This window comes from Sycon ciliatum, chromosome 4 (assembly GCF_964019385.1).
Source record: "Sycon ciliatum chromosome 4, ocSycCili1.1, whole genome shotgun sequence".
Lineage (NCBI taxonomy): Eukaryota > Metazoa > Porifera > Calcarea > Leucosolenida > Sycettidae > Sycon > Sycon ciliatum.
In genome coordinates this window covers 29,137,794-29,150,401 of record NC_088646.1, presented here as the reverse complement: position 1 = coordinate 29,150,401, position 12,608 = coordinate 29,137,794, and the positions used below count along the sequence as shown (strand labels likewise).

Below are 12,608 nucleotides of genomic sequence, written 5' to 3'. Positions count from 1 at the left end.
TTGACGGAGAGCATGTTTAGTATAGGGCACCTGTTTTGCAAGTGGAGAAGGGAAAGTGCTCTTACTTGTGTCAATTGTTGTCAGACGAAAATCGAGCGAGAGAACGTCAGGCTTTTAAATTGGAAACGGGATCCGTGCACTGCACAGCATTGTTCTGTCATCTGCTTGAGCTTCATCCTGCACTATATCAGCAGTCAGCTGCAGTGAGCCATACCTCGGAGAGTATTTGAATCATGAAATATATTTGCTCTGGCATTGCGAGTGAACCAGTTTTTCTATGTCTCTCCTTGGCAGGATGGGATTCCTTGCATCTTGCTATTCCTTCGCTCTTGGGATACGTTCTTGTGTGCGTCATGCCGGCTGGAACTCTGCGATCATCCATTTTCCTGATCGCGCCACTGGTAAGATGGTGCTTGTACACGTAGTGATGCTGCTACATATATTTCTCATGGATATCAATATCGGTGACTATCTTTAGCTTGTGATCTGGTGAGCAAAACTTACCGGTCCACCTGAGGAGATAGATAAGCCTGGTTCATCACCATCTATTTAGTATTTACTATTTAGCACTATGAATTCCTCATTCCGCATAGATAGTAGTAATAAACGTTCGTCCCCAGGTTTTATTGTAAGTTGTCCGATGATCACTTTGGCAGGAAACTTTGAGTCACAACAGGTTCCAGTTGGACCTGAAAATGGTCTGCACTCTGCGCATGGAGCACTTTCCTGGCAGTTGCCACAACCTCCCGTGCATCGGTAGATAGACGGATAGAAGGGGGGGGGGGGGGGCTTTTAGTGAAGAGTGGTGATACCACATGAACATGATTATTCTTCAAATTTTGAAGAATCTTGGGTTGTTGTTTTGCGCTGCTGTGCCGAATATTTAGGCTCATCTTGTCTGGGGATTAAGTACGTACGCCTCTGACGAGTACAGTGTTGGCTGGATGACACCAGCGTGTGTCAACGTGCAGGCACTATTTGGTAAGGCATTCGTGATGACATTAGCTGATGGTGTTGAACGATCCAGTGATGTGTGGGCTGACTGCTTCGCGGCATGTGATGTGAGCCAGACAGTCCCACCATTTGTTCCCACTGGAACAGTACTTTCCTACTGTGGGCTGATGTCAGGCATGTCGAGCCTGGATAGTAAGAGGTCTCTTTGAATGCTCCTGTGCTCTGACGCTGGCTGATTTGACTTCAGCCTGTACCTGTGTGTGCCGCAAGGGCCCTGCTGTTTCACGAATCGACACCTTCATTCTTTTGCCAAGACACCCTAGCAAGAAAATTCTGCAAAAGCGGCAAAGAGGTTTTGCGATGATGCCGTCATGTTAGCGTCTTTTGGTGTGGTATCAGTAGCACTGGTTCTATGCAGTGATGTCATGTGGTGATGTCATTCGCATGACCCCTGTAGAGTCCACAATGTCTGTATGCTAAACTAGAATGTTCATCATGATCTGCTTTGTTTTCCCTTCACAGCCTTCTGCATGGATGTGACTGACAGTCGCTTGCCACCGGTAAGCGCATGGCCGTTTCTTGCTGGGGTTACGATCTTTGCTTTTGTGGCTGGGTTTGCTAGTATTTCACCCTGCTGGACTCCTGTTACAGCGAGACCGTGGTGCACGCTCATCTCGGGTTACTGTAGCTCACTTCCCAATGAATTTTGACTTGCGTAGAAAGACCACCCGGTCTAGAAAGACTATTTTGGAAGTATTTCCTGTACAGTATGGAGCGGTCACGACTTGGACTGTAGTTTTAGTGCAGCAAAACTCGCATTCAACACCCATGGCTATCAACTAATAGGGGTTTCACACTCACGTTTATTTTCACGTTTTAATACGGCAAAGTATCATAGCAACGACCGACTCTTTTGGGGTTTTCCCCGAAACGTAAACGGGAAAACGGGAAACGTAGACGTGGCACAGAACCCCACGGTCACGATTACGTTTACGGCTATGATTTTTGCCGTTCTTGAGTTTCGGTAATCATGTCAACCAATCATCGTCCAGGAAACTATTTGGCGGGGAAATCCAATGGAGCTGACACGTGGCGGCTGAGAGAATTTCACCTACCTAATTATGCTCGCAGTCGACACGAGGCTTCTTTCTCATTCCACTTCTTGTCAAAACCTGGTAGTTGTGATTTCTATCTCCTGCGACCTTGCCGACATGCCTTGCAAGAAATTTGATGAGACAACGGAAGCCATGCTCGTAGAGGTTTGGAGTGAATGTCGTCAACAGACAAGATGATGAAAAGCCGGCAGTCGAAGGAAAAGCGAGCTGTTGAAATCCTCAACTTCCGCCTGGAGAAGATTCTACTTGGCGGAAGCTGGTTCAAGCCTCGCCAGATCAACAACAAAAGCAAACAGGGTGGGATGCCTGCAGTGTCCATTTTTCTCTGCAGCTTCACTTGAAATCCTTCAGCTCCATCTCGCGTTGATGTTGCGTCAAAATACTCAAATTCAAATTTCCCTCACTTTCCTGCACGGGTGCACGTGCTATGGATAATGACGCAATGCTATCTCTATGGGAACTGCTGCAAAATGTGGGAGAAAAGTGTGAGTGTGAATGCATGGCCGCGAAGAGCTACGTTTTCAACTCCTATAAAAGTGAAAATAAACGTGAGTGTGAAACCCCTATAACTGCAGTTAATCTTTAGTGAACCCTTTGGTCCTTTCTTCTTGATTCTAATCTTTAGTGACTTGCATTACTGTCTTGAGGGCAGTGTTTGAAATTCAACTGTACCGTGGAAGTGAGAGCTCACTTCCACGCTAATGATCAAAGTGAATGTATGCAGTGAGATACTATTAATTTTTTTGATCAACCCAGTACGCACATTCGTTTTGTTAATGATGTTTCCAGTTATGACGTTTTTGTACAATGTCTGTCCTCCAACTTGGTTAGGAGAAGAAGAATGCCGATCAGAAGATGCTGTCCATTGCTAAAATTCCGTCGCTGATTGCAGTAAGTTCGTTGTCTGTTAGCTCTTTCGTTTCACATAGTGAACACCTGCTGTACGTGCTCCTGAATATCTATTTTATTTATTTTACGAGTGATGTTGGGGATGGATTTCTCCTCAGCTATCCTATTGTGCGTGGGGGCAACTCAGAAAGTGAAGACAGTTGAGTGTGCCGCTGTGAACAGTCCGACTATAATACTTGAAAAAGTATTTATTTATGTGGTCCACGTTCATTTTGCACTTGCAGCCAAAAATTTAAGCATGTCATTTTGGTTTAGAAATAGCAACTTCAGCGGTATTAGTAAATGAAGTTATTGCTCCCTGCCGAGCTTGACACTTTTAATGGTTTGTTTTTGCTCAACACTGCCCCATATCATGATTCCGCCATCTCTGATGAGTGTGTGTTGTTTTCGTTTTCAGTACCTTGGCTTCAAGTTCAATCCCCTGACTGCAGTTGGCGGACCTATGGTGAGTTGCTTCTCTTCAGGATAACGCAAACACTCTTTCAAGTCTAGTCTGTAAAGAAACTCAGTATGCTAGGAGTCTTTGACCAATCATCACCTTGTGCCATTTATACGAGTTAATGAGTGTGAGCTGTCCTGGTGTGGGTCCTACGAGTAGTTGATTACATAAGCCTTGCGTGCAAGTTTTACCAGGTATGAAGATCAGTAAGGTTTACTGGTGCCGTGGATTGGTCTGCTTCTGACTGTGTGTATGTAGATTAACTTCAATGAGTACGAAAGATTTGTACACGGCGCTCACCTGAAAGACTTCGATGCAAAGAAATATTCACTCACACTCAGGTAAGTTTCGCTTTCTTCTTGCTTGGTGTATGTAGTAATGGCGAAGAACAAATGCAGCGCAGAATTTGCGTTGACAGCTTTGAGAACTTGCAGTTTGTTCCACTCAACTCTAACTTGTGCTGCTGCAGTCCTGAGAAGCATCCCTGACGACTCTGTGCAGATATTGTGGTTATCTTCCATCCCACTGCTGATGCTCAAACAGCTCCTATGACGGCAGCGTTGTACTAATGGAGCACACCATGCTGTTGCTGCTGCCGTACCCCTGTCCCACCATTCATCCTTCAATGGTGAATGTGTCACCTCTGAGTCGGTCTAACTGGTAGGGCACAAGTATGCCACAATCTAACCGTAGATGTGGTGTGTGTGTGTGCGATTGTGTGTGTGATTGTGTGTGTGTGATTGTTACACTACCGTTGAGCTGGGCTTGTGTGTGTTTCTGTCCTTGCTAGGAGTGTCATGTCATGCTTGAGATGTCTTCTTCAGGCAGTGCTGGGTGTAGCTCTCACCTTCGTCGGTGTGCTCATCGTGCCCAAATCAATGTTTCTGGCCGATACATTTGAGGTACGTGCTTCTCCAGAGATACTGTAATGTGAGATGCATGGTCGATACGAACAGCAGCGTTACTGACACGGATGGATTGCTTGCAGCTCTGTGCAAAGTATGCAGCTAAACACAATGCGGGTCTCCCTTGTCAAGTTATGATTTAGACCGTGTAAGCTCATTGAGAATACCTGTCTTTTGCTCTCTTCTGGTGGTGTTTTTCCTTGCTAGGAGCGCGATTTGGTGACTCGTATTGCTTTGCTTACGATACACGGAATGTTGGACCTGTGCAAATATGTCGGTGTCTGGAAGCTTGTGGTGAGTGAACGTGTGACACTGTATGCATGGGGTGTCCTGATACTGCCACTGCTACTGCTACTGCCACTGCTACTGGTATTGGTGTGTATACGAATGGAGCGACACAATATCTAGCACAAGTACACACGTATACCTCCTCAAGACAAGTAGATGCATAGTGTCAAGCAGCAGCCCACAGCGGCACTAAACATTTTTTGTATCTTTTCACTCATATACTCCTCGCACTGTCCTCTTGAATGTCCACTAATCTTGTTCTCTCCCCAATGTATTTACTTTTTGCTGTTGTGCAGGAATCGGCTGCTTGCCTGTGTACCCTGGGTTACAGTGGAACCGATGCCAGCGGTCCCCAGTTTCATCTGTGCCGTCAGGTGCATTTTGGACAGCTAGTCTTGCCAACCAACTGCGCAGTAAGTTACTGATGGTCTGGTCTGGTGCTCTCTTGTATGGCGGCCCTGCATTTCACTAATGCTATCGAGTCGCTTGTGTGCGTATCATGGATGATTTCCTTCTTTGTTGCAAGACAGAATGATGTGCGTGCCTCTTGACTTGATCTGTTGCTTGGATGTATGAAGTGTTCAACTTGTAGAAGTTGCCTAACCGAACTGTGTACCTGTCTGTCTCAAATCTGCCCCTTTGCAGATGTACAGTGTCAAGTTCAACTGTGCTACACATCGCTTCGTCAAACGGTATGCTACACACCTGTTTGTGTGTGTGTGTGTGTGTGTGTGTGTGTGTTTGAGTGCACGCACTTGCCACCACTTCTTGTGATTTTGCTTCGTTGAGCCGACCGGCATTCATGCTTTGAAACTTGAAAATATCCCGGAGGTGCTCTCTGTATAGAAAAGAAAACACCCGTACCCATTTATCAACACAGAAAAGTAGTAGAAATTCCCAGAAAGCTGTAAAGTGTAAGGTCAGTGTAAATAGTGATGGGTGAGCTTTGAAGTAGCAGGGGCGTACGCAGATGGGGGTGCGGGAGGGGAGGCATACCCTCGCGCATAATAAAATCCGCGATCCATGTACACTGTACTGTCTCTATAGTCCATTTCAAATATATAGATGCGCAGTGTTTTCCAAAATTCGATGGGATTTTTTGAGTTTTTTCTCCAGATTCCGTCTCTGCATCGCCTCATAATTTTGGCTATATACTTTTGAGTTTTCGCTACAAATGAAGTTTATTTTAGGCCCGGTTTACATATAATTTCTGGTTTTAAGGGTTTGACCAGTCTGTTTCGGATGTTTGCTCTCGCTGAGACAGTGCTGTACCCAGGCCATCACGCGTACATTTTTGTACGGGTCCTGATAGCCTCGTGGTTTCGATCCGTGATTTCCATCCAGTACAAGTGTGGGGTATTCGATATGATTTGAGCCTCCTTTTCTTAAAAAAGAAAGAAAAGAAACATCGTGCAAACATATTATGTATGGAATTCCCAGTCTCATTCAATAAAAAACACCACAGCAATTTGTGCGGGAATGGACTCGGACGGAGAGCCAAGGATTAATTTATAAGAAAGAAAAAGACCAAGGAACTACAAGTTACGCTATAATGTCCACTAGCACCACCAGTCACTAAACAATCACGTCAGTATCGTCAATCAGTGTCGTGCAATGTTATCGCATGAGCGGATTGTTTAGTAAATGGTGGTGTTAGTGGACATTATAGCGTAACTTGTAGTTCCTTGGTCCTTTTTCTTTCCTACAGCAATATGGGTATCTGAATTCTCTGCCCACAACTCCGAAAAGCAGCGGACAAGCGAAACCAAACTTCCCAAAACTATTCATTCTTTCCCCGACACTCTGGTGACTCCAATGTTCATCCAGGTCTACCATTCAAATCACACAAAAGAGTTGGTTTATCATTTGCAAGGTTAATGTCTCAACGAGACAATGCCAGAAACACACAGTAGTGGTAACGGCTCAGGAAGGCAGTGACGAAATCACACTCCGTCACAGAGGTAAGACGGCTAAGCAAGGCAGTGGCGAAACCCACGCTCCGTTCGAGAGGTATTCATTCCGAGTCACTTGAGCTGCTGCTATCGCCGCCCAGGGTTATGACTATCTGCTCACGTACCTCTTCCTGAAGACCGTCCCTGACCCATGCTTCATCGATCAGCCTGCTGCAATGCTCAACTGCATCTGTCCATTGCTCTGGAGGCACCTCAGCCATGACCACCTTCACGAGCTCTCTGACGTCCGCAATCTTGAATGTCATATTGCGTTTCCCAACTTCTCCCTTGATCCAGGCCCACATCAGCTCAATGGGATTGAACACATAGTGGTAAGGGGGAAGTCGCAGCACCATGAAACCCTGCTGGGCAGCAAGGTCGTCACATCTGTAAACTGGCTGGGGTTTGTGGGCCTTCACCAGCTGGTACAACTCCGGTTTCAACATGTCCTGGGTCCATGTATGGTGCATTGTCCATGACGATCACAGCAGTAGATTTGGCATAAGCCGATCTTCCCAACATTCTTCAAAGTGAACTGCATTCATTTCGTCATGGTGGTCTGTGCTTTTCGTGTAACCAATGAACACCAGGTCACAATTCGGGAGAAATCCACCTTCCCATCCCGCGCTCAAAATGATGAGACGCTTCCCTTTTCCAGACGGTGCCTCCAGTGGCTGCTTGTTTGCGCTGCTGTTTCTTCTTTTCCATACCACTGAAATGGTACAGTGTGGTGAGCATTGACCCATGTCTCGTCAAGTAACACCAGTGGCCTTTCTTCAGCACGATACTCTCTGTACTCTCTCAGAAATCTGTGACGCCAAGCGATGATGTCCGGGCGCTCCATCATTGCCTTCTGGTTACCTTCAGTTCGCTTGTACGTAGACTTGATGGATCTCCGAAACGCGGTTTTTGATATAGATGGTAAGTCGGAAAACGACTCCACACACTTCTGGAACACCTTTTCCACCGTTGGAATTTGTCACTCACGAAAACAATCCGTGAAATACCTGCGTCACAGAACACTGCGTGAACTCGTCGAATTCCACCTTGGGCCGGCCTGGTTTGGCAGAAGACTCGTTTTGTTCAGACTCGTTTTAATCTTCGCCTTCAGAATCACTACGATTCCCATCACCAGCAAGATAGTAGGCACCTCCAGAACTTTGCCTGACACAACGAGTGACAGTGGTTTCACTCACACCAGTTGCAAGGTGAGTTCGATGACGAGGATTTCGGACACTCAAGCGTCGATTCAAATCCAGCTCTTGTTCGAAGTAACTGTGAACACGACTAACCATATCTTTCTCGGCATCACTGAGATTCTTACGGGCCTTCGAAGCCATTGCAGTCAGGCAGTCAGAAAATGCAAACAAGAAGAAGATTCATTTGAGACTTTCCTCACACCAAGAGTTCATAACCCCCAGGGTTATGGGGGTTATGAACTCTTGCGCACTAGGGGTGAAACGAGCATCTATTTTGACCAATCGATCACTCGTTCATAATATTCGATCGAGTATCCGATTATTTCGAGTATTTATCAAAATTCAAAAGTGCTAGATTTGTGAGTTCTCGACCGATTCGGAAGAAATTATCTGTGAACATAGAACAAAAGCCGCCAAAGTCTTGTACAGAGTGTAAAGATTAGTAATGATTTTCATCAGTACTTTCATATCTAAAAACGACACCGTTAACTGACGTTACTTGCCGTGGTGATCTCATCGTCCAAGTCATAAAATACTGACTCAAAGGCATGCATAACGCCAAGAGTACATAACCCCCAGAGTGTGCAACGCCTGATCCAGCTCTGTGTAGGGTCTTGGTCGAGCGGAATCGGATCTTTGCGTCATAATACCGTACACATCTGAGGGGAACCCGGGGAGTCGCGGGTACTCTTGGATCAAAAACAATGGTGCCCTGCCTCGAGACCGGCCTTGCGCTGGTGTGAAGTGTACGCATGACATCAGAAGATCCGATTCCGCTCGACCAAGACCCTACACAGAGCTGGATCGGCGTTGCACACTCTGGGGGGTTATGTACTCTTGATAACGCATACACACAGTGGACGAGCGACACAACAAAAGTTTTTGAAAAATAGAATGCCAATACTAAAAAAAAAAAGATCGAGTGCAGAATTTCGAATACTCGCTCGTTTGAAATTTTCGAACGAATACTCGAACTGATCGTTTCACCCCTATTGCGCACCTTTTCATTTGCGACTTTGTGTCTTTTGCATCTTTTTGTACTTCCCGCCGCGGCGAAGAAAATTTAGAAAAACCTGAAAAACACATGCAAAACTCACAGCTGCAGTGCGCTACGTGACGGTATGACTCGAACGGATTTGTCACGTATGAGTTCACGCGTCTATACATTTGAAATGGACTGTAGCTGCACTACTTGCATTGTCCATGCGGTGATCCAGGAGGTACATTCTCTGGGGCGTGCGTGTACCGTAAAATCCCGCCAGAGCGCCCCTACCTCCTCCACCCTTCGAGAAGGTCCAGGTGGGGTGGGGAGGGGCGGATGGGCGAGTCCTACTTACCGCATTCAGTACTACATGAAAAGTACTCACCCTACAAAAACTGCTCGTGCATCTCGTACACCGATCAAAGGTCAAGAGCCAGGAGTCGTACAGACCCATAAAAACTCAGGGTTTGTGCAAACCCTGGTCAAGAGGGTCACCGTCTGCAGTACACTACGACATCACAGAGTCATACGAGGATACAATCAATCACTTCCCTGACAAGAAAAGTCAGGGAGGGGCGGATGGGAGAGGCGGGGCGCTCTGGCGGGATTTTACGGTACTTCCTTTCCTGAGCATAAAACAATTGCATGTGACATTCAAAGCAAAGGCGCAAGCGTGACATGATAATGATTATATACTGACTATCTTTCCTTCATCGTGCGGCGTGTTCCTGCAGATACATCTTCAAGCGCCTGGCCTTCTTGGGAAATTGGTACGCATCTCTGCTGCTGAGCACCATCTACATTTCCATATGGCACGGCGTTCACTTTGGCTACTTCTGGACTTTCCTCATCTGCGAGTTCCTAACGCTATTTGTGGAAACACGCGTAAGTGAAGCCAAACCCGATGCCGCAGTGGAGGCAGCAGCAGCTTTTGTTGCGGCTTTGTCCGTGCACAGTCTAGCTCCGCAACACCGTAACCGGCAGTGGTGCCTGGTGGGCTTCTTGTCCCTGCACAGACCCATAGTGTAGTATGTACAGTCATGTAGCTTTTGTACGGTCCCACCATCACTGATCTCCGGCCAGGTTATCCCATACCGTAGCACCATCAATACTTGTACATGTACATAAGTATACAGCAGTTCTTTGACCAATCGGGACACAATGAAAGTGATGTACTCGTGACAAAGACATCGTTCTTGTCCATCCATGAAAGAAGGTAGAAGAGGCTTGCCATTAGGGTGGGTTGCAAACCATTGAGCATGCTGTGTGCTGGAGTATGAACTTGAATTTGCACTAGCGCTGAGGTTATCTTGTTTTGTGTTGTCTAGTCCCGTCTAGTGGTCTCGGTGAGGCGTTCAGTGTTTGTGAAAACTTCTTTTGCATTGTCTTTTCTCCCAATGACCAGTATATCACAGTGCTGAAGAACCTAACAGGTGTCCAATCACTGGCATCCCTGCCTCTGGTACCACGTGTGATTGCACACGCGCTGTGTTCCACTTACACCCATATGGCCATCGCCTACGGATACATCGGCATGTCCTTTCTTGGCTGGGGCAAAGTTGTTCTGGTAAGCTGGACGCCGGACGTTTCGTGTCGTTCATGTGGGTGTGGGTGGGTGTAACATAATGTGTGGGTGTGTAATCAATAGTGCTAGGGAAGCCTATATCACATCCGCTGCTATTTAGCAACCTACACTAGATGCAAGTATGACCTTCGGGGGGGGGGGGGGGGGGGGGGCAGTGGTAAATACAGCTTGATCCCGGGATTGAGAGTTGGAAGTATTGGATCCACACTCTTGTGCACGTATTCAGTCCAAGGATTGGCATTGCATGTTTACAGTTCAGTCTTTGCATTTTGCCTCCGTATGTGTCACTTCCTTCTCAGCTTCTTTTTTTTAAAGATGTTCTGTTGGTTCCCCTTGTTGACCGCTGTAGGTGGCTACCCGCGTCGGCTTTTATTTCCATGTTTCTTGGGCAGTGCTCCTGTTGGTACATGTGTTCCTGCCGGCGAGCTGGAAGTAAGTAACCTGTTTTATAGTATCAACTCTCAAGGCATGTCACAGTGTGTGTGTGTGTGTGTGTGTGTGTGTGTGTGTGTGTGTGTGTGTGTGTGTGTGTGTATGCACGTGTGTGCATGTGTATTTGCATGCATGTACTGTCGAAAAGCTTTCTGTGGCAGTATAAACTATATATTATTATCTCTGTGGAGTCTCTATGTGCGCCCTCACATTTTTTGTGTCTACAAAACTGTGATTCTCTGTGGCTTGTGTGCATCAAGGTCTACTCCAGCAAAGCCAGTGGCTAGCGCAAAGAAGACAGACTAAAGGAGAACAACGATGGATTCTAACGCTTACAAAGATTCTTTTCATGCCGCTTCTGACAGTTATTTGAAGACACCCGTACAAGCAGCTAAGCAAATGAGCGCACTGCCTGAATTTATATTTCTTGTCTCTTTTGAAATTACCATTTTCTTTTCCTTCGCCATGTATCGAGCCAGGCAATTACGAACTGGTGCGAATGGCCGAGGGTGCAATGGCAATGTTTCACTTTGTACATCTTTACTAGCCTGTCTGAGGCACCACTGCTCGTGCATCTGTTTCACGCCGAGCTTCTAGGGATTATGGTCCAATTTATGGATAACTATAATTATTTTTGATGGCCATGGGAAAAAAGGTTTCTAGCTTTCGAGTCGTAGGTTGGCAGCGGCAGCTGCTTCGTGCCGTACGTTGTGCATGGCATGGATACTCATGGATGTGTACAATCTAGTCTTCTCCTCCTGATCATCTCGTCTCTGCTTCTGCTGCTCTGCCCTGCTGAGGCAGCCGGACCAAGCATTCTTCTGTTGACAGTTCTCGACCGATCCGTCTCTGCTGCAGCCTCTCCGGTGTCCGGCTTTGCTTGCTGTGAACTCGCATCTGCCTCCGCCTGCCGAGATATGTCATTCAATACAATGCAGGGTGTACTGCTGCTGTCAAGTGTAGATCTACGTATCCCCCCCCCCCCCCAAGAGTGTGCAACTCCCGCATACCCTGCTGTCCTGGCAGAATTTCAAGTTGACGTCATTTGTATGGTTTCAAAGTTACGATGCAATGCTCCTTGCACCAGTGAATTATGACAACGGGGTGTCAAAGCATATCACACATGATTCCTTGAACTAGTTTGTACAGGAAGTTGGACGTGGATAGTAAGCTAATGTGATCATGGATAGAAAGGAGACGGACAAAGTGGTACGCGTTCCATGCATGACTAACTGGCCACCATCGCAGCGATTGCGACGAAAAGGCACAAAACTGACAGGGAATGATGGACAACTGGGTCCCATCATATTATTTACATCATAGTGGAGTTCAGTTGGATGCTGATGTTTCGGTTTGTAACAATTCGTCGTAGCTTTCCATTTTTTATTACATCAACTTGAGCCTCCCAAATTGGGTGGTCTGTTGCCTCTTGTCGTCGAGTTGTAGTAAGCTGATCGGTATGTCGACACGTCTTACTATTGACATCATCATCCAGTAACTTTCGGCATTCTGTGTTGCTGTGGGACTTAGCTCGTGCTCTTCTTCGTTGCGCTTTCCTTTCCGTCTTGGACCTTTCCTAACCTGAGCCTTCCAAGTAAGTTGGGAGGTTGTCGGTGTGCGCCTCGTACATAGACGTGTTGGAGCTAGGAGGACTATGTTATGTATCGGGGCGTTGAATGTCTCAGTACACATGCAGTGCTGCCAAACCGTCCGATTTTTGAAGGCTCTTCCGAAAACCGGTGCGAAAAAGGAAACGTCCGAAAAGTAGCCAAAATGTCAGGGATCAGTACTTTCCTATTCAGAAGTCCTGTATTTTCACTTTTCAGCGCAACTGAAGGCACAAATCAC

At 46.6% G+C, this 12,608-nt stretch overlaps 1 protein-coding gene across 2 annotated transcripts in view; it reads left to right on the top strand.

Moving 5' to 3' along the window:
* Window positions 1–11,946, top strand: part of LOC135813685 (lysophospholipid acyltransferase 5-like) — a 21,457-nt gene extending 9,511 nt beyond the window's left edge. Inside the window, exons 5-18 of one of the 2 annotated variants that reach the window (XM_065326726.1) lie at window positions 295–401; window positions 888–981; window positions 1,477–1,514; window positions 2,901–2,960; window positions 3,376–3,423; window positions 3,676–3,758; window positions 4,208–4,319; window positions 4,530–4,616; window positions 4,907–5,023; window positions 5,256–5,302; window positions 9,478–9,628; window positions 10,149–10,310; window positions 10,678–10,760; window positions 11,021–11,946. In XM_065326726.1, coding sequence (XP_065182798.1) covers window positions 295–401; window positions 888–981; window positions 1,477–1,514; window positions 2,901–2,960; window positions 3,376–3,423; window positions 3,676–3,758; window positions 4,208–4,319; window positions 4,530–4,616; window positions 4,907–5,023; window positions 5,256–5,302; window positions 9,478–9,628; window positions 10,149–10,310; window positions 10,678–10,760; window positions 11,021–11,066 — 1,235 coding nt within the window. In that variant the 3' untranslated portion in view covers window positions 11,067–11,946. The remainder of the gene's footprint in view (window positions 1–294; window positions 402–887; window positions 982–1,476; window positions 1,515–2,900; window positions 2,961–3,375; window positions 3,424–3,675; window positions 3,759–4,207; window positions 4,320–4,529; window positions 4,617–4,906; window positions 5,024–5,255; window positions 5,303–9,477; window positions 9,629–10,148; window positions 10,311–10,677; window positions 10,761–11,020) is intronic. The other variant, XM_065326727.1, reaches the window with a different exon arrangement.
* The last annotated feature ends 662 nt before the right edge of the window (window positions 11,947–12,608 follow it).